At 42.3% G+C, this 22,268-nt stretch overlaps 1 protein-coding gene across 13 annotated transcripts in view; it reads right to left on the bottom strand.

The window, feature by feature from the left end:
• Positions 1-22,268, bottom strand: part of map2k5 (mitogen-activated protein kinase kinase 5) — a 338,825-nt gene that overhangs the window by 241,911 nt on the left and 74,646 nt on the right. For all 13 annotated transcript variants that reach the window (XM_038814887.1, XM_038814881.1, XM_038814883.1 and 10 more), the window contains 3 exons: positions 15,485-15,525; positions 4,960-5,027; positions 3,529-3,577 (listed from right to left, as the gene is read on the bottom strand). In XM_038814887.1, the coding sequence (XP_038670815.1) occupies positions 3,529-3,577; positions 4,960-5,027; positions 15,485-15,525 (158 nt within the window). The remainder of the gene's footprint in view (positions 1-3,528; positions 3,578-4,959; positions 5,028-15,484; positions 15,526-22,268) is intronic.

Below are 22,268 nucleotides of genomic sequence, written 5' to 3'. Positions count from 1 at the left end.
TGCTGAGAACAGTTATCACTCTGAATTCACCAAATGATCAAGAGATAGTCTTTACATGGCAGAGGGAACAACATTATACCTTCTGTGGCTGACTGAAGCTCCAACACTGAAACAAAACCAAAAAAACACAGGCATATCCAAGCTTTTCTCAAAGTGAAACTAAAAAATGAGACAGCCCAGCTCCACCACTCTCTGACACCACTACAGTAACATGAGCAGACAAACATTTCTGAAAGTGACAGTACCATGATACCATTGACTCCAGTTTAGCTAGGGCTCCTTGATGCCATACTCGGTCAAATGCTGCCTTGATGTCAAGGGCGGTCACTCTCACCTCAAATCTGGCATTCAGCTCCACACTTTGAAACTCCATTCCATGCAGCAATTGGTCCTGTGTTTTCATTCAGGACCTAACAATCTGCTCAATCACACCCCACCATCACATTTGATGCTTTTGGCCTAGAAATTAACTTATCTGTCCCCACCTCGATCATTATGCCTGCCACCATCTCTATCTTGTTCGATTAGTTGCATGTAGTGCAAAGATGATGCTATATGCTCTCTTTTGCCGAAACGTTAATTACTCTAAGGGCGGCATAGTGGTTAGCACCGCTGCATCACAGTGCCAGGGACCTGGGTTCGATTCCGACCTTGGGTGACTATCTTTGTGGAGTCTGCACCTGCACCCCATGCCTGGGTAGAGTGTTCTCTCGGAGGGTCGGTACAATGTTGATAGGCTAAAATGGCACTGTAGGAATTCCACGAGCATCCCACGTGCCTTGCTTTTATTCTCTCCATTACCCACCATCTCCTTTGTGCTCCTTCGACCATCACCTGCAACAAGAAATACTGCTGCTCCATGGACTTCTTTGTCTCAATCTTACTGATAATCTGTTGAGTTGCCTTTGCCACATCATTTTCTTCCCCTTAACCGCCAAGACAAGGTTACCCTGGCTTTGAACTTGCATCATTCGTTGATTTTTTGCCAACTCATTTCACATTTTTCTGAACTCACCTTGTACATGAGGCTCAACTCCAGTTTTATTGACACTATTTCCACGGAACTTGTAGCCACTCAACTTTCGTTCCTGATTCGTACAGCAGCTGATATTATAAATTGTTCCCTCTGAAGAGGTACTGTGCACCCTCCTTTTTAAATCTACCATCATCAACCCCTCATCATAATCGCACCCATGACCCCTCTGCCCTTGCAAACTATCTCCCCTTCTGGGTCAGTGTAGACTCAATGGGCCAAATGGCCTCCTTCTGCACTGTTGGGATTCTATGCCATAAACATCTTAATTTCCACCTGTAATGCTGCCTACCTCCACTCCTACCTCAGTTAGAATGCTCTAAAGTCTCATTCATGCTTTTGATACCTTCAGCCTTGACTACTCCAACACTGTCCTGGCTGGCATTCCATCTTTCACCCTCCGTAAAGTCAAGCTCATCCAGAACTCTGCCAGCCATCATCTGAACTGCACTAAGTCTAACTTATCCATCACCGTGTTCGCTGAACCACGTGATATGATTAAGTCCTCAAAGTCTGAGCATTGCACTTTAATATAAGATTTAATAATGTGAAGTTATTAGATAACTTCCCTCTGTTCTCATTCCTCCCTACATATGGTACCTGGTCAGCCAACTTCCCAATTTTAAAATGATCATGCTCATTCACATTCCTCCATGCCCTCAATGATCACATCTCCTCCATCTCAACAATCCTTCAAGTACTGTACATTTCTCCAATGCCCGACTCTTATGCATGCTTGTATAATAATAATAATCTTTATTGTCACAAGTAGGCTTACATTAACACTGCAATGAAGTCACTGTGAAAATCCCCTAGTCGCCACACTCCGGCGCCTGTTGGGTTACACGGAGGGAGAATTCAGAATGTCCAAATGACCTAACAGCACATCTTTTGGGACTTGTGGGAGGAAACCGGAGCACCCGGAGGAAACCCACACATAGGGAGAACGTGCAGACTCCACACAGACAGTGATCCAAGCCGGGAATCGAACCTGGGACCCTGGAGCTGTGAAGCAACAGTGCTACCCACTGTGCTACCATGCCACCCGTCCCTTTGTACCATCATTGCCTTCAGCAGTCCAGGCCATAAGATTAGAAATTACCTTCCTAACTTCTCTGTCTTTCCTTTTTTCTCCCCTCCTAAGTCCCTACATAAAATTTATCTTTTGATCATGCTTTGAGTCACCCATGCTGATATGGCCTTTAGTGACAGTGTCAATTATTGTCATAATACACTCCTGTGAAGCAGCTTGGGACGGTTTCCCATTTTAAAGGCATATATAAATGCAAGTTGTTTAGATAGTAGAACATGACAGTTGTAGATAACGTAGATCCAAGAAGAAATAAAATTCCTATGTGATTTGTGCGGGAAAATGAAAATGTAGACACCGAGGGAATATACAATCATGCATGGTGGGAATGTCCCCATTTTAAAATAAAATGCCAACGTTGAATATCTACATTCAATTGTTAAGAATTGCCACCTAGGTGAGATACCGCAAAGTGCCTAATGCTCCCCTGTAATCATTTCTCAACAACTGATAGGGAAACAAAATGGTGGGGAACATGGAGAGCAGAAAGGGAAGTCATCTCATTAACTGCACATTATTATACCTTGTAAAAAATTATAAGTGACCAGACTTTGCAGAGTTAATCATATCGCATGGCTCAAGATAAAAATATTTGATTGCTCAAATTTCACTTTTGCGTACCACTTCCAATTCTACCTCGAAATTATGTCATTATTCCTTATGTAATACCATTATTCCAAGATGGTAAACCATACGTTGTAGATCAGCAAAAAACAGGGGTGATTGATCACTGTTGGATTCAATGTAATTTATGGAGGTTTGAGGATGGCAGATCTGCTAGGAGAGCATTTGAAGTAGTTGCATTTTTAAAATTAAATTTAAAGTACCCAATTCATGTTTTTTCCCCAATTCAGGGGCAATTTGGCGTAGTCAATCCACCTATCCTGCAAATCTTTGGGTTGCGGAGGTGAAACCCACACAGACTCAGGAAGAATGTACAAACTCTTTTCTAAAAATTGATTGTACCCAATTTATTTTTTCCAATTAAGGGGGCAATTTAGCATGACCAATCCACCTACCCTGCACATCATTTTTGGGTTGTGGGGGCAAAACCCACGCAAACATGGGGGAGAATGTGCAAACTCCACATGGACAGTGACCCAGAGCTAACCACTGCGCAAACGTGCCGCCCGAAAAAGTTAAATTTTTTGATGAAGGTTTCAACAGCTGATGAACTGAACACAAAGACAAAAGTAATTTCTTAGAATATAATTCTATTTTAAAATCAGGGCATTTATTCCAAAACTAACACCCACTTGGATTCAGACACCATCCACAGTGTGACTGAACCCAATCATCTTGTTTAGTTTTCAGTACATTTCTCCAACCTATTATTCCCAGCAAATTAGATATCAATTAAACATACTGAAATTCTACTTGCATGCAGCTTCCATCACCCACCTACCTGTCCATTTGCCAGTATTTTCTTAAGTTCAGCAGAGGATTTCTTCAAGCTGATGGGGAAAAAAGCAAAGGCAGTTATATAAATGGATATATCTACGTACAAATACACAATCTAAACTAACACAACAGTACAGAACATGACTTCCATTGAACTCAAAGAAATAATCATCATTAAGCTAATTTTTTGTGTAATTAATTATTTTTGGATAAAAAAAGCACGAATCACTGTTTGCATTTAATCCACAAATCAGAACTACATGATATCAGAAAAATGGCAAAACATTCTTTAACTGTATCTTTTAGCACGGTAGCACGGTTGTTCGCACTGTTGCTTCACAGCACCAGAGTCCCAAGTTCGATTCTCGGCTTGGGTCACTGTCTGTGAGGAGTCTGCACGTTCTCCCCGTGTCTTCGGGGGTTTCCTCCGGGTGCTCCGGTTTCCCCCCACAGTCCAAAAAGACGTGCTTGGGAGGCGGATTGGACATTCTGAATTCTCTCTCTGTGTACCCGAACAGGCGGCGGAATGTGGCGTCTAAGGGGCTTTTCACAGTAATTTCATCGCAGTGTAATGTAAGCCTACTTGTGACACTAATAATGATTATTATTATTATAGAAGGTGTCCCTTCTCCAAGCACTCTAGAAACAAATAATGATTTTTTTTTTAAAAAGAGACCCGTTTACACTCAGCTGTAAGTTAACTGCCTAGTCGGGAACTGAGTCATACAGGCTAGACAGCTCTTGAGGTGTTGAGCTAAAATACCTCAATAAGGGTAGTAGCAGGGATATTATATTTGGCCTCAGGGTCTGAAGAAGATAGACATCAGCTAGATTTCTTCCTCCCGAGTGCTCTCCCATGACCCCTGCTGGAATATGTGCTTGCCAATGTGAACAGGACAAGCACACCAGTGACATTATCTGCAGTTGACTAGCCCAACAGCAACTACCATCAAGGCTTATATTTGAAGAATGCCAACGTGACCAAACTTTTAGAGGGCAATACATACCCATGAAACTATACTCCTGTAAGAAGGACAGGAGGGTAGAGGAAAATCAGGTGGAAAACAAAATACAACTATCAAATTTTAATGCAGAGTTTATTCAATAATTTGTACTTCTCTGATTTGAGATTGAAATTCGTCTCAAGTATTTTTTAAAATCTTAAACACACCAACACAAATCTTGCAATACAGAAAATAGAACACTGAATCTTAGATATTTAAATGAGTAACAGTTGAGATGACAGAAGAAATTATAAATATTAATTCCAACATCACTTGCCCTTTATAATAGTCTTCTTCTCATTTTTGCTAAGAATTCCCAGCAGTAACACTTCTAAAATTATATAGTATAACAGTTTTGAATCTAGCACCATTAGTTATCATGCAGAGAACATATCTCATAAGCCGTTTTTGATTCTGCTCTTGACTCTTACCTATTGTTCGGCAGGCCTTCTGTGACTGCTGGGCAGCTATTATTAGAGGACCCTGCCCGTGTATTTACCTGCAGGCAGATAAAGGGAGTTTTTATCAGTCATTCATGGGCTGAGGACAGCAGTCTAATTAACCTGTAATTTACCACAGATTTCTCATTTCCATCTGAAGGTTAATTGGCTTGTTGCTAGGCATGCGGTCGGTTGCGAATTCTATTTGTACATGATGTTAGCTTACTAAATCACAGAGTCTTCTTAGATATAAGAATAAGCTTTACTTAATGCTTCTGTTCTAGGATAGATGCCACGGAAAAAAGATGTTAAAATCAATATCAGCATGTTTTAAACAGACATTTTAGCTTCATGTATTTCAAAATGCTCCAACCATATGTTGTATTCATAGGGTTCCCCTTCATGTTGTCCACCAGCTTTGTATGGATCTGCTGCTGACATGGCTGCTCGGGGCAATGGCAACGCTGATAGTATAAATCTCATATTTGAGTAGTTGTCAAAGATTGAGATTATCAAAAGTGCTCTCCGGCATTCTTTCGAGACAGTGCCATCTATTCCTTAAAATTTTGGATGGTACACTCGGTTTTCAGCAATGGGAACCCCAGAAGTCAATCACTCTTGAACTTGCACCCTCCTCCTGACCAGCAACACACCCCACCGTCGCCTGCCTGAATATAGGGAAGTCTGTATACAAGTTCACAACCAGGCACAATAGTGTACCAATATGCCATACCACCTTGCTCCCACTTTGTTTCTTTTTAAGTTAACGTATTGTGCATACACAAATCACAGTGCAGCAATGAGAAATTGCACTTAAAAATCACAAGAAAGAATCGGCAGACCAAGATAAACAGGAAGACTGACTTATGTTAGTATGAGACCTGCAAAAAAAATAAGAATTCAAATAATTAAAATTACAATCAATGAATAGATCATTTAAATTAATCATAGTTGGTCTTGAACTGGATTTAGATATGGTCTTTCACATCTATGGAGTACTGTTGAGATTACATCAGGCAGAACAATAACGAACATCCAAAAGTTAGATAACCAGGTGTCCATTCCGATAGATTTTTGAAAAGTTAATATCCGAAAAGTAAATGTCACAGTAACTTGAAAAGTCAAGAAAGGACTTCAAAAAAGTGCTATCATACACTTCTGAGTCACTGAAACAACAAAAATTCACTCTTCCCTGATTATGCTTGCTTTTCTAATACATTCTTACTCACACAAGGCTTTTAGGCACAACTCAAAAATGTCATTTTAACACCACTGGGCCATGACTCCAAGCTTCTACCGGTCCCAGGGAGATTGGTTGACACCAGCTTTATGGTTTGTCAACGTTTACCTGTGAAAGCCAGAGGGCAGGGACAGGGAAATAGATTTCAATATTGTCTCAAGGTAAATAAGTTCCGACGTGTGGACTCTACATCAAATAGATAGGAGGGGTATATTTAATCCAGGAATAAAAATAGAAAATGCTTGAAACACATAGGGCAGTCACCATCTGTATAGAAAATTGGTTACACTATTTCATGTGCTTATCCTCCACCAGATGAATTGTAGTTTTTCTGTACATTACATTCATTTCAGTAAGATTCTTCTTCCTGCTGGTGATGATGAATTTTACTGAAAAGCTCTGGAGGCTTTTCAGCTGAAGGGAGAGTTTAAGAAATGATTCAATTCTGATATTAATATCAGGTGGAAGAGTCTGAAAAAATGGATGCAGAAGCCAGCAAAAAAATGAATTTCCACTGGGCAACTTACATTAAAAATAAATGTAGCCTGTTCAAAAGAACAAAAAAATAAAGAGATAGACGGTAACTAGAATTCTCAGTTGCAGAATTATCTGCAAAAAGGAACAAAAAAATTAAAGAACAATTTTTTGTTCATCTTAAAAAACTAAAGGGCGAAATCTAACGGCCGTGCCCGATTCAGGATGTGGCACTGCCGGTAAATCTCGCAAGAGGCCCAGCTCGCTACGCCTCCCAAGATCTAACAGGACTTTGTGGGACATCAGGATCTGGATCCCGCCCACAATGGGCAGGACTAAAATGTACATATATGAGTGTCCCAGGTGATCAGAGGCCCCCCCAGGTGGTCGGCCTCTGGGCAGGGTGGCACCCTGGCACTGCCACCAGGGCAGCCTGGCAGTGCCACCCAGATGCCAGCCTGGCATCACATGAGGTGGGATTGAGGACCCCTTCAATTGCTAAATTTGGGTGGGGGGGGGGGGGGGGGGGGGGTCACGTTGGGAATTCAAGAGATCAGGGCTCCATTTAAAGGCACCCCATCTCTTCCTGCACTGTTGAGTGGAGATCCTCAGTGCAGGAAATGAAGGTAAGTGCGGTCTCATTCCCGGCACTGAAACCCTCCCACAATGGAACCCTGTTTTTGTTTTTGTCAAATCACGCCCAAAATCCTGAAAATAATTCTGTCATTGCGATGTATAACATTTTTAATGTCAAGAACGTAGATATCGCTGCAAAGAGAGACATGCTTCTGAAGCTTTCGTCTTTCATTCATCAGGACAAATGCAAAAGTGCCAAACTCAAACGATCGCACAATTTATGTGAGAGAAAAGGGGTTGCCAAGTTAATTCTGATTGGCCGAGGAGCTGCCGTAAAGATAGCAAGAGGGAATTATATGCTCCCAAAATTCCCAGGTAATTTGAAAAAGACGCAAGGCTTGAACATATTCCTTTTGATTACACAGCCCTGCGTACAAATGTATGTTGCTTTCAGCAAGCATAACTGAGCCATGTCAGAGAAATAAGGATTTAAGACAGAGACAAAGTGAATTTCTTTCTTGGACGGTCGCGAGTCCTCGAAAGCTGGTCCTTTCTTAAAAGCTGGCGAAAGGGAGTCTTTGAATATTTTTAAGGCAGAGCAAGACAGATTCTTGATAAATGAGGGGGTTAAAGTTATAGAGAGATGGTAGGAATGTGGAGTTGAGGTTACAATCAGATCAGCAATGATCTTATTAAATGGCAGAGGAGGCTCAAGAGGCCTAGTGATCTACCCCTGACCCTAATTTGTGTGTTTGACTGATTATCTTAAATTGGTTGTTCGTGATAGCTATTAGCGCATTCGTGGGATCACATCTAACCGTAGGTGTTTTTGTTTTGTTTTGGATTTTGCAAGCACATTGAGTACAGCAAGAGGGATATGTTATCTAAATTAATCAACCAATTGTTGGGATGTGCAGCCTACCAGGTATCTGGAATCATACTAGACCCGGAGCAAACCAAAATGCTTCAAAAAGTGCCAGTGGCGGGGCTTAGTCTGTGGATTGTCTGCATTCGGAGAAAATCAAGTGTGATGCAGCAGAGAACCAGATAAATGATTCGTCAGTGAGCATTTTGCTTGTTTATCTTGTTGAGAACTGGTACAATTTGTTGGTATCTGTAGGTTTTTATTAGGAGTAAGGTTTTTGTAGTAGCAGTAATAAAGCTTATTGGGAGTAGTAAGCTTTAGTAATTAAAATGAATTAATTTTAAAAATAAGAAATTAATTAACACATAATAAAAAATGGCAGAGCATGTGATTAGTTGGAACTGCAGAATGTGGAAGTTCCTGGAAATCAATGTTATCCAGGGCAAACGCATCTACAGTAAGTGTTGGTGACTTGAGGAGCTTTAGCTCAGAGTCAGTGAGCTGGAGGCAGAGCTGTAGTGCATCAGGGAGGGGGAAAGTTAACTGGAAGGCGGTTACACTCCTTAGGCTGGGCAGATCTTTAGAGTTGATCATTTTTACATAGAATTTACAGTGCAGAAGGAAGCCATTCGGCCCATCGAGTCTGCATCAGCTCTTGGAAAGAGCACCCTACCCAAGGTCAACTCCTCCACCCTATCCCCATAACTCAGTAACCCCACCCAACACTAAGGGCAATTGTGGACACTAAGAGCAATTTATCATGGCCAATCCACCTAACCCGCACATCTTTGGACTGTGGGAGGAAACCGGAGCACCCGGAGGAAACCCACGCACACACGGGGAGGATGTGCAGACTCCGCACAGACAGTGACCCAAGCCGGAATCGAACCTGGGACCCTGGAGCTGTGAAGCTTCATCATGGGTCAAGGACAGGATGATGTGGCTGAGTCAAGCAGATTGGGATCCAGCAGGTAGTGATGGAGGATCCTCAGCCCTCACTTTGCTCAACGGCAACAAGGTGCTTGCTATAAGCGTGGACAAGAAGGACTGTAAGGTGGAGGAGGAGATTAACCATGGCACCATGGTGAAGGATGCCATTTAAGTGGGTGGGGAGGGGGGGAAATGGGGAATGCTGGTTTAGCACAGTGGGCAAAACAGCTGGCTTGTAATGCAGAACAAGACCAGCAGCACGGGTTCAATTCCTGTACCGTCCTCCCCGAACAGATGCTGGAATGTGGCAACTAAGGGCTTTTCACAGTAACTTCATTGAAGTTTACTTGTGACAATAAGCGATTATTATTATTATGAAGAGGAATCTGGAAATTATAGGAGACAATAGTCAGGAGATAGATACTGTTTGCCGTAGCTGCAACCAGGATCTCCAATGGTTATGTTGGCTTCCTGGTGTCAGGGTTAGTGACATCTCCTCATTGCTGAAGAGGAAAATGGAGCGTGGACAACAAGATGGCAGGTGGATTATAATGTAGGGAAGTGTGAAGTTATTCACTTTGATCGAAAGAATAGAAGAGTTGAATATTTAAGTGTTCATGTTCAAGGAAGTGTGCTCATACAAGAAACGCAAAAAAGTTCACATACAGGTATAGTAAGCAATTTGGAAGGCAAATTGCATATTGACCTTTATTGCAAGGAGATTGCAGGATAGAAATAAGGAAGTCTTGCTAGAGCTGTACAGGGTTTTGGTGAGACCACATCTGGAGTTTTGGCCTCTGCATTTAAGAAGAGATGTACTGCATTAGAGACGGTGCAGCAAAGGTTCACTAAATTGGGATGAGGAGGTTGTCCTATGATGTGAGGTTGAGCAGACTGGGTCTATTTTTTGGAGTTTAGAAGAAAGAAGTGATCTAATTGAAACCTTCAAGACTCTGAAGGCACCAAGTAAGGCAGACGCTGAGATATTGTTTCCGGTGGTAGGGACATCTAAAACGCAGTGGCACAATCTTGGACTAAGGAGCCGATTTAGGACCGAGGAGAGGGAAAATTACTTTATTGAAATTTACTTCCCCAGAGGGTTGTGGATGCTCCATCGTTGAATACAATTAAGGGTGGGGGAAGACGCAGATTTTTGGGCCGTCAGACAATCGAGAGGTATAGAGAACAAGCAGGGAAATGGAGTTGAAGCCCAGGATCAGCCACAATGGTATTGAATGGCACAAATGGCTCAATGGGCCATGTGGTTTACTACATCGAGTCTATTATCTGTGTTCATGTAATTCGTACATGGTGTTGCTCAATAGTGTTATAGGAATTCTGGACAGACAGTAGCTCCCTTGCGCAGTAGCAGAATTAAATGGCTTCATAGATTTCATAGAATTTACAGAGCAAAAGGAGGCCATTTGGCCCATCGAGTCTGCACCAGCTCTTGGAAAGAGCACCCTACCCAACCACACACCTCCACCCTATCCCCATAACCCAGTAACCCCACCCAACACTAAGGGCAATTTTGGACACTAAGGGCAATTTATCATGGCCAATCCACCTAACCTGCACATCTTTGGACTGTGGGAGGAAACCGTAGCACCCGGAGGAAACCCACGCACACACAGGGAGAACGGGCAGACTCCACACAGACAGTGGCCCAAGCCGGGAATCGAACCTGGGACCCTGGAGCTGTGAAGCAATTGTGCTGATCACTACGCTACCATGCTGCCTTCGTTAACCTGTTCAAATTTTTATTATCCTTTGTTTTTAAAAGAGTAATTTCAGTAAGACCAAGCACTTTTCAGGTTTGAAAGTGACAGCCTTTGGCACATTTGCAAGCTTCCGCTATACACAGCGAACAATGTTTTGATTGGCATAGCCATTGTCCTGAAAGATAGTTCTGATGTGTTCTATTTCAGTGTTCGAGATGAAAGTTGCAAAAATAACTAGAGCCCTACTTATAAGATTGCTAAAAAGAGGGCGGCAGGGTGGCACAGTGGTTAGCACTGAGAACCCGGGTCACTGTCCGTGTGGCGTTTGCACATTCTACTCATGTCTGCATGCGTCTCACCCCCCCAGAACCCAAAGATGTGCAGGGTAGGTGGATTGGCTGCGCTAAATTGCCCATTAATTGGAACTTTTTTTAAAATAAAGGTTGCTAACAAGGCCAATCTTATATTGTGTGGAGCGATGTGAATCCCAGTGTGTATATTGACCAGTGAAAGTAGACTTGCCGTAGACAGTAATGGAGAACTCATTAGCAGATTTCTCAACTGACATGCTGAGGAAAGGAAAATCTTCATCATAAAAGTGAATCGGAGCACGGGATTGAATACATGAAGATGTGTATGGTGTCGCATATATTCAAACGCAGGGACCATTTACTGCAAACAAAAGGAATATGTTCAAGCTTTGTGCCGTTTTTGAATTACCCAGAAGCATGGAGAACCTATAGTTCCTAATTGCTTGCTTTCTCCATGGCAATCCCTCAACCAATCAGTTCCCTGACCAACACATCCACTTGCCTTTCCTCCTGTGGCATAAATTGTTCACACAGTTTCAAATTAGTCATTGTTGCATTTGTTCTGGTGAGTGTAAGACAAAAAGCTTCTCACTTTTCAGCACTATTCAATCTCTATATGCCATTTGACAGAACTGATTTATCCCAGTGTTTCTAGTCCATACAGCCTCTTCCCACTTTACTTCATCTCGCCCCCATCAATAGATCTTTCCATTCACTCCGCTTCCCTCCCTTCCTCTCCCCTCCCTCCTTCAATCCCTCCACTTCCCTACTCTCCTCTCCCCTACCTTCTCTATGCCTAATCTATCAAATCCCTTCAAAATTTTAAAAACTCCAAGTCTTCCCTTCGTTAGAGACGACAGCCAATTTCTTTCCCAATAGTTGAACCTGCACACTTCTGTAAATTTACATCTTCATGCAAAATTGTCTGCAAACTTATATTTTCTTCTATTTGCTTTCAAGCAAACAGTAGTGATGTCCATCTGATCAAGTTGTATTGTGACATCACTTTTGCGTTACATAATTTAAGTGGCCCATGAGTCTCCCAGGAAACCTGCAAAAAGCTCCCTAAAAATGATTTAATGCTTTTCATAGAATTTGCAGTGCAGAAGGAGGTCATTCAGCCCATCGAGTCTGCACCGGCTCTTGGAAAGGGCACCCTACCCAAGGTCAACAACTCCACCCTATCCCCATAACCCAGCAACCCCACCCAACACTAAGGGCAATTTTGGACACTAAGGGCAATTTATCATGGCCAATCCACCTAACCTGCACATCTTTGGACTGTGGGAGGAAACCGGAGCACCCGGAGGAAACCCACGCACACGGGGAGGATGTGCAGACTCCGCACAGACAGTGACCCAAGCCGGAATCGAACCTGGGACCCTGGAGCCGTGAAGCGATTGTGCTATCCACAATGCTACCGTGCTGCCACTTTGTCATTAAAATAGTTTTAATAGTCATTAAAACAATTTTGTCATTAAAATAGTTCCTACTTACATTTATATTCCTTTTTGTATATCGGCAAATGTTTGTCCCTTAACCAACGCCATTAAACAGACTATCTAGTTACTTATTTATCGCTTTGATATCTAACACCCAGTCATATGCATGTACCATAAGAGCAAAAGATGAGCTATAAACTGTATAACCTGTGCATCCTCAAGATCACTTTAAACTTTAAGCACTCAAAACTGCTTATGCCTCTACAGTCCTTAAATTTAAAACCATTTTAGAGTATCCAATTCATTTTTTCCAATTAAGGGGCAATTTAGCATGGCCAACCCATCTACCATGCACATCTTTGGGTTGTGGGGGTGAGACCCAATGCATACACGGGGAGAATGTGCAAACTCCACACGCAGAGTGACCCAAGGTCGGGAGCATACCCAGGTCCTCGGCGCCAAGTGCTAACCGCTGCGCCACCGTGCAACCCTGACAGTCCTTATTCTACATACCTTTATTACCTCTAGCTTTGACTACTCCAAGGCTTTCTTGCCCTTCCTCCATTCTCAGTGTTCCAAAAACTCCAACACCCTGCTCCCTACCCAACACCCCAGTCCTAATGCAACAGTTCAACAATATCTTGTCCTAACTGCCCCCCCCAATCTACCAGCATATTAATTTCAACATCCTTGCTTTCATTAAGAAATGCCTTCATGGATCTGTCCCACTTACTCAATCTTTACTCGACGTGCCCCCACTATTCTAAAATCTAACCTTCTTTAGATCCCTCCTTCCCTTTCAATCCACAATTGGTTCCTGAATCTTCAGCCACTTTGGTCCTATGCTGGGAATACACTTTCAAACCCTGCCTACTTCTGCACCTCAAGTCTCTGCCTTTTAAATTTTCTCAAAACTCTTCCTGTTTACTAATCTTAGTTTCCCCTTCCTAATGTTATTTTTACTGAATTGACATTCTTTTTAAAAAACATCTAACCCAGTTATGAAATGAGTTTGAGCTCTTTTTAAAACAGAAAGGGCACAATATAAAGCTGATATTATTCTGATATTCTGAACACAGGGATATGTTCTCCCGCAGTGGACGGGTTGAAACGGGGGGGGGGGGGGGTGTTGGCTCTATTTAAATCACTTATACATGGTTTGTAATCTATCGTAAAGCAGTAATAGAAGAGGTCCAGTCAGTCACCTGTGTAGCCATCTGGGATGGCCACTTTCAGTATACAAAATGGATACTCGCAGAGACTATAGGGAAATATGGACAATACTAAGCTACAAGCAGACACCGAACCTGAATGTATATTTAGAAGTTAGTTTGCAGACAGAATCGAAACTCTGAGTCGATTTACATATTGATGGCCCATCTCCGGGAAACAAAGGACGAGTACTCAGGTAGCCGATACTGTCCCAGACAGTCCAGCGCCACTACCCCAACCAAAGGACACAAACAAAGCAAGGCCAACGGCCACCTAGGACACGCCCATCCATCAAGGCACCCACCTTAATTGGTTTAGATCGATGACAATGATCAAGAAGCGGCCCAATTAATTGGGACCAAGTTTAAGGCCCGCCTAAAAGCGCGCGAAGCCCCTCCAAGTACAAGAAGTAACCCCTGACAAAGGTTCAGTCTCTAAGATTCGGCTCTCAAGCAGACAGACCCTTCCACCAGCACCACCAGAAGCAAGTAAGTTCAAGTTCAACGCTCGCTATCAGACAGACGACCTTAGCTGTACTCCTGTTACCTCTTCGAACCCAAAAGCCTCTGACCTAAGTGGGCATCCGAAGTTAAGTATAGGTGTTAGTGATAGATATAGTTTAGCTTGTAGTATTATTGCGCATGAATAGATCTTACTGTGCAAATAAAGTAGTATTGACTTTGAACTAACTAAGTAGTGTATCGGCTCTTTGATCGGTATTCGGGTTGAACCTTGTGGCGGTATCGAGAGATACCAGGCGACTCTGAAAGTATGCTCATAATTAGGATTAAGAAAGGCGACCTTATTAACCGCCATATTTATAGCAAGTAAACAGAGCAACACCTGGTCAACATCTGCCATGTTGTGCACAGAAACTGAAGAGCAGCAAGAAATTAAAATATTTGGCCATCTTTTCCCTCTTAACAACTTTTGCTTCGATATGACTCCAGGCACTCCTGTCTCTAACCAAACAGACACAGAGAGTGCCTAGGCAGACAGTGTGTCAGCAGGCTCTTCACTATAGGCAGCATTAGAGCTGTGCCAGTGTCTATCTTCACCAGATGTCCATGCACACTTTCTAAAATTATCACTGAATAGCAATCAGGAGAAAAAAATCCTGACCGATTCTTTTCCAGTTGTAGTTCAGTGGCACTGAAGTCAGTTTTAGCACTCAAATAAATAAACTAGGAAAGAAAAAATATTTTATTTCATGCTAATTTTGGTTTTGTCCTATCCATTTTCAACTTTTTCCCTCTTCGTGCATTTAATCAGTAAAAGTGAATGCATAGCTATCTTCCTCCCTATTGTTCGCGCCACATCCCAGTATTTCTTGTCGATCACATGAGCAACAGGTAAGATCGATTCTGGGATATTTTTGCCCGAAAGCTGAGAAATCGCTTTATCTTCTTTGGGGCTTTGAAGGTTCACATGATGAGGATAATTTTTTAATCATATCACTTTTTGTCCCTCATTAAAATGTACATTACAAAAATTTAACCACCTTTTAATATAAAAAATTAAAAATGCTAACCTATTTTGTAACTCTAATTGCTTCAATGGAAATAAGGCAAGAATTCACAGCTGTGTGATTAAATCATGGGAAATATTCCCCACTTTGTATAACAAGAGACCCCCTGCTTGTCAGAGTTTGAAGAGCCAAGGTTTTCAGATGACATTTCAATAACTGGAACACAGCATTACAAATCCATTCCCAACTTTACTGAAACAATTATTGAAATTATTACCTTCAGGCCATGTATGTTCCGTTTCCCAGGTGGCTTGCAGGCTGAAACAGTAATTGACTAAATTGCAGAACACATCAGGGCCATTTACAAATTTGTTAAAAATGAATCATTTGAAAGAAATGAGACTGACACCAAAATTAGCAGCTGAAAATGATAGAACTGGGGTTCGAAAGCATGCACAGGGAATTTTTTTAACGTGTGCTTCTATCTTGCAATACTAAACACTGAAAAACTGATACAGTCGATAGAAATAAAGTATAAAATGCAAATAAAGATTAAAATATTATAAATACAAGCACAAAGAGCCAGTCTATTTCAACCTTCAGTTTTTAACCTTTTGTACCATTAGGAAAGCAGGCTAATCCTAATGCATTGGGCGAGTAATACACTTAACTACAGAATTCATTGGTGGGATTAATAAATTGTAACTTGTTAAGGGTAAAATTTAAAATGTGATTAAATAGAAAAGTTTATTTTGCTTTGTGTGAGGTGAGCAGGGCACTTTTAGTTACATTTCACAGGCAAGAAGACAGGCAATAAAATGTTACAAAGGTCTTTCATTGATTTTGATGCTTTGTTTGAAAAGATATTTTACATTGAGTTCTAATGGCCTAATATTTTGGAGTGGGGTAGGAAAGCCACAACCATGTTTAGTTACTGAATACAACACTGAAGCAACTGAAGTAAAGATTGAGCAAAGGCAGAGATGTGGGGCGGAATTTACCGGTTGCTCGCACACCGGCCGGATGTTCCGGTCCCAAGCCGAAGCACGGCTTTCCCAGTGACGAGGGGTACTGTCACCGGGAAATCCCATTGATAACAGAGGGATCGGCCGCCTCCGCCGCTGCAAAACATGGTCAGTAAATCCCACCCGCAATTACAACTGTTACAACAGCAACTTTTCTAAAGCATCAATGAGGTCATGGCTCATTTTTTTTTAGACAGGGGAATTTGAGGGACAAGAATCAGAAATAAAAAAAATATTAACGTGATTTTTGGTAAACAGAAAACAAAGTGAGAGTCCTTTAAAAGACTCGATTAAGCAATGTTCAATTAACTGAAATTATTTACAAGAAAGTAATTGTTCCTTCTGAAAGATTTTCTTTGTGGATATATTGGATGCTGTGGTTTGATCTCATTGCAGAAATACAATGCCACAAATCATATGTTAAAGGACTTGTCAATCTTGATTGATTGTCTTTCCAAGACAAATTCGATTTTCTTCACCTTCCCCCAGTTGATTGCTTCACTCTCATGGCATACCAAGTGATAAGAGCTAATACAAAATTCAGCAATTTTTAATTACAAATTATGTATCACATCGGTTTTGAATTTGTTTTTAAAGATAACCTGGTATTCAGTTCCTGCTCTATGCTGTTAGCTCACCTGAGCCATTGCTGCAGTCAAGGTTTCACAACTGGGTTCAGTGCCCCAGGTTTGTGCAAGGGAAAAATACTAGTCACAATTTATAATCCCTGGTCATCATCCATTGGAAGTGTACATTTAGCCGTCAAGTAGGGTCAGGATTGGGCTTGCTGTATTGTCCCCATGACCAAACTCGGCAGTTGTGCAAGGAATCAGCATCTAGAAGGCAACACCTTCCTGAGAGGAAGGGGGAGGGAACTCGAAAACAGGAAATATATCTTGCATAATGGGTACCATTGCAAGAAAAACATGAGCGATTCCCAGATTTTCTTGTTGCAAATAATGCACATAGTGATGTTTCCGGAATATTTTTGAGAGGGTATTGGAAAGAGCACCCTACCCAAGCCCACACCTCCACCCTATCCCTATAACCCCACCCAAAACTAAGGGCAATTTTGGACACTAAAGGCAATTTAGCATGGCCAATCCACCGGACCTGCACATCTTTGGGCTGTGTAAGGAAACCGGAGCACCCGGAGGAAACACACGCACACACGGGGAGAACGTGCAGACTCCACACAGACAGTGACCCAAGCCGGGAATCGAACCTGGGACCCTGGAGCGGTGAAGCAATTGTGCTAACCACTATGCCACCGTGCTGCCCTAGGTTTGGCTATTAAAGTCTAAAAAAAACCTTGATTACTGATCCAAGAACTAAAACATTTTAAAAGCTTGCCAGTAAGCTCATTCTCACTTCCTGTATCTGTATAGAAAATGGAACTCTGTTCCTAAGCACAGAATCTCAAAGCAGATTTTCTGATCTGGGCACCTCTTTGACATACTGTATGCAAAAGACCCCGCAATCTTATTAGGCGTTGATAACTATAAGAGGCAGTCAGTGTTTTTGAATTTAAATTTAAATTTTTAAAAGAAGAATAGTTACGTTTTCAGAATGACAACACATATGAAAGATGATAGATGTAAAAATTAACCGGTGCTTTTTTATTTATAAAAAAAACAAGGTAGCATCTTAGAAGCTTACAACTGCTTTACGATAAATGATTCACAGATAATTCCAAAAAAAGCAAAGAATTAAGTTAACCAAAATTAGCGTGCTAGGAAGTAGCTGTTTGAGTTGGATTGGAAAGTGATTAGGGTATAAAAGATAGAGGGTAGTGTCATGTGAGAGTGCCTTTAAGAAATGGGTGTTTAGAAAGGGGCTGGTTTAGCACAGGGCTAAACAGCTGGCTTTGAAAGCAGACCAAGGCAGGTCAGCAGCACGGTTCAATTCCGGTACCAGCCTCCCCGAAAGGCGCTGGAATGTGGCAACTAGGGGCTTTTCACAGTAACTTCATTTGAAGCCTACTTGTGACAATAAGCGATTTTCATTTCATTTACAAATGGGTGTGTATATAAATATACGTAGTGAGAGTACCTTGAAGAAATGGGTGTTTACTACTGCAGTGATGTCAGAGAGTGGGTGGAGCTGGGCTGTCAGCTTTTTACTTTCGTTTTAGGCCATTTGCTGCAGGGTGTGTTTTAGTTCCGTTTTCAGTGTTGGAGCTGAGGCCAGACAGAGCAGGTGTGCTGTTGATCTCTCTGCCATGAAAAGATCATTTGGTGAATTCAGAATTATAAATGATCTCAGTAGTGAATGTAAACCTCATGTGCTTCTGTTAAAAGGTGTTTCTTCTGTCTTCTGGATGGTGTTTGGGAAGTTATTAAGGATTACTTAGTGTATTATTCTTTGGGGGTTGTATTTGAATTGATGGTTGCTAAGATATTCACTGTATGTTTTAAAAAGGTTAACTTGAGTTCGTAGAATAAACATTGTTTTGCTTTCAAAAATACTTTTCCATTTCTACTGTACCACACCTGTAGAGTGGGCCGTGTGCTCCCCATACCACAATCTATTAAAAGTTGTGGGTCAGGTGAACTCCATGATACACTTTGGGGTTCTCTAAACCCTGGCCCATAACAGTAGAGATAGAATACACACTGTATGGAGGGATGTGTTTGGGATCTCAACCTTTATCCATATTTAATCCATCATTTATTACCATATTTAATGTCTTTGATGAAGGAATAGACAGTCGGTTATCCATGTTTGCAGATGGTACACATTATGAGGAACAGAACGTACTACTAATGGGTGTAGGAAGTTGCAAGGAAGATCTGATGACGGTAATAAAAGCCATTTGATAGGTTAGATACAAAGAACTTTTTCCTTGGGTGGGAGAATCCAGAACAAGAGCGCATGATCTTAAAATTAGAGCTGGATCACGTTGAGGTGAAATCAAGCAACATTTTATCACAAAGAGTGGTTGACATTTGGTACACTCTTGCTCAAAAGAGTGCAGTGGACTAGAATAATTGGAATCCTCTATCTTGAGGTACATGTATTTTTTGTTTGATATGAGCGTCAAGAAATATGGAGCAAAAGTGATAAATGGAATTCAGGTGCAGGCTAATTGAATGATGGAGCAGAGCTCAGAATCGCCACAGCAAAGAAGCAGGGAACTAAAGAAGGTGGCCATGGAAATAGTGGTTGCACTGGTTGTCATCTTCCAAAATTCTGTAGGATGGGATAACAGGGCATCAACGAGATTAAATAAAGTCAACATGAATTTATGAAAAGGAAAGCAGTTTTTTGAGGACGTACTCAGATAAAGGATAATCAGTGGATGTGGTGTATTTGGATTTTCAGAAAGCTTTTGAAATTCCACACAAGAGGTTAGTACGCAACATCAAAGCACATGTGATTGGGGGTAATATATATGAAGGAACCAAATGTAATATTTCTAAGTTTGCTGATGACACAAAGCTTGGTAGGAATGTAAGTGGTGAGAAGCATGTTAAGTGGCTTCAAGGTGATTTAGACAAGTTAAGTGGGCAAATACACGGCAGATGCAATACAAAATTTATAAGTATGAACTTATCCACTTTGGTAGCAAAAACAGAATTGCAGAGTATTATTTAAATGTCAATAGATTGAGAAATGTTGACTCCGATGGGACCTGGGTGTCCTTGTGCACCAATCATTGAAAGCAAGCAGGCAGATGCAGTAAGCAGTGAAGAAGGCAAATGGTATGTTGGCCTTCATTGCGAGAGACCTTGAATACAGGATTTCTTGCTGCAGCTGCACAGGGCCTTGGTGAACCCACACCTAGGGTAGGGTGGGAAGTTTTGGTCTCCTTACTAAAAGATGATATAATTGTCATTCAGGGAGTACAGTGAAGGTTCACCAGACTGATTCCTGGAATTGTCATACAAGGACCGATTGGCTCAGCTGTATTCACAGGGGTTTAGAAGAATGAGAGGGGTTTTCATTGAAATGTATAAAGTTCTGACAGGACTGGACAGGGTGGATGCAAGGATGGTGTTTCCTCAGGCTGGGGGTCTCGAACAAGTCTCAGGATATGGGGTAAGTCATTTAGGACTTAGATAAGGAGAAATTTATTCACTCAGAGGGTGGTGAACCTGTAGAATTCCCTGCCACAGAATGCTGCGGGGGCCAAGTAACTGAATATATTTAAGAAGGAAATAGCTGTATTTCTAGCCTCTAAATGCATCAAGGGGGGTGGGGAGAGTGAGGGAGTATGGCATAGAGACAGAGGATTAGCCATATACTGAATGGTAGAGCAAGCTCGAAGGGCAGGGTGACCTACTGCCGCTCCTGGTTTCTGGGCTGGATTCTCCGCCCGCGGGGTGCTCCGTTTTGCCGGCAGCCTGGGGGTTTCCCGACGGCGTGGGGCTGCCCCACAATGGGAAACCCCAATGAGCAGCCGGCGTAACAGAGCCGGCGGGGTGAAACAGAAATGTGGCGGGGCGGAGAATCCAGCCTTCTATGTTTGTAAGAAGGATATCTGGCCCATTGTATCTATCCTGGCATTCCCTAAGAGGCAATTCATTTACTGCCACTCCATCTACCCTCTCACCATATCCCAGCACATTCCACCGCATCAAATATTTAGAAAAACGTAGAAAACGTTACAGCCCAGAATGCAGCCACTTTACCCATTGCGTCCGTACCTGCTCAAAAACAAGCCTCAGTCTAATTCCATTTTCCAGCACTTATCCTGAATGTTACGACATTTGAGGTGCATATCCAATCATGTTTTAAGCAAGTCTCTAATCCTATCAATCACTTTAAATCTATGCCCTCTAGTCATTGACCTCTCTGCAAAGGCAGGATTTTCAAAGTGCAGTTTGTGACCCGTGGGTGGGTCAAGGATGGGTGTCGGGAGGGCCACGGAACAATCGGGTCACGACGGTCACGCGGTGGTCGCTGCTACTGGTATTTGAATTGAGAATGGCAGTCGCTGTAGCCTTTTAAATGAGAATTAAATGAGGTTGTGTGCAGTCTTCTGATCATAAGCAGCAGCAATGAGCAGGTCAGTGCGCCCTGCACGTACACTTGACATCATACGCATGTACAAGCTTTTGGCCCCAAATCACAAAGGAGAGCTTCTTCCATTTTCTAGCTGTTCGCAAGCAAGTCAGGAGGACAGTGAGGAAGGTAGATGGGGCAGCATGGTAGTACAGTGGGTAGCACTGTTGCATCCCAGAACCAGGTTCGATTGCCGCTTGGGTCACTGTCTGTGCGGCGTTTGCACATTCTCCCCGTGTGTATGTGGGTTTCCTCCGGGTGCTCCGGTTGCCTCCCACAAGTCCCGAAAGATGTGCTTCTCCCTCTGCGTACCCGAACAGGCACCGGAATGTGGCGACTAGGGGCTTTTCACAATAACTTCATTGCAGTGTTAACGTAAGCCTACTTGTGACAATAAAAAAGATATCTATACTTATATGGATGGATCATTTTGTTACAAGAAAGAGGCGGCCAGAGACACAAAATAGGCAGTGCACCTACTGACCATCTGAATCTGCTGGAGAGCTGCCCAGGACAGTCCACAGCAGGACAGAGCAGCGCTAGTGTTAGCTCTGTACAGACCTCCAGGTAAACAGCCTACAAAAAAGAAACTTAACTTCGGAACAAAGTACCTGACCTATGATAGCACATTAAAATCAGACCTAAGGCCCATGACATTGTCAGTATTCTGGAGTGGCATCTCCCAGGAGCATCCAATGCCGAGTTGCTATTGACCTTCACGATGACCTACGCGTGCGAAGTTGGATTTTCTGTTCTCAGAAAGATGAAGACAGCACAAAGGAATTGGCTGAACTCTGCACCTGCTATGCGCATTGCCCTCTCCTCCTGTGAACCTGATTGGAGTGAGATTATATTGACCAAACATTGAAGGTAAGCGGACATGGCGTGCACCCCAAAGGTCAGCCGGCGTGGCCACCAAAGGTCGGCCAGAAGGCAAAAGTTGGTCCAGGGGAAAATTTTTTGAAAAAAACTGTTCTAAGGGATACTCTCAGAAAAGCTCTACTAAAGGTTATTCTCACCCACTCTACC

This window comes from Scyliorhinus canicula, chromosome 12 (genome assembly GCF_902713615.1).
Source record: "Scyliorhinus canicula chromosome 12, sScyCan1.1, whole genome shotgun sequence".
NCBI lineage: Eukaryota > Metazoa > Chordata > Chondrichthyes > Carcharhiniformes > Scyliorhinidae > Scyliorhinus > Scyliorhinus canicula.
The sequence above is the reverse complement of the archived record's forward strand: the minus strand, read 5'-3'. Positions and strand labels throughout refer to the sequence as shown.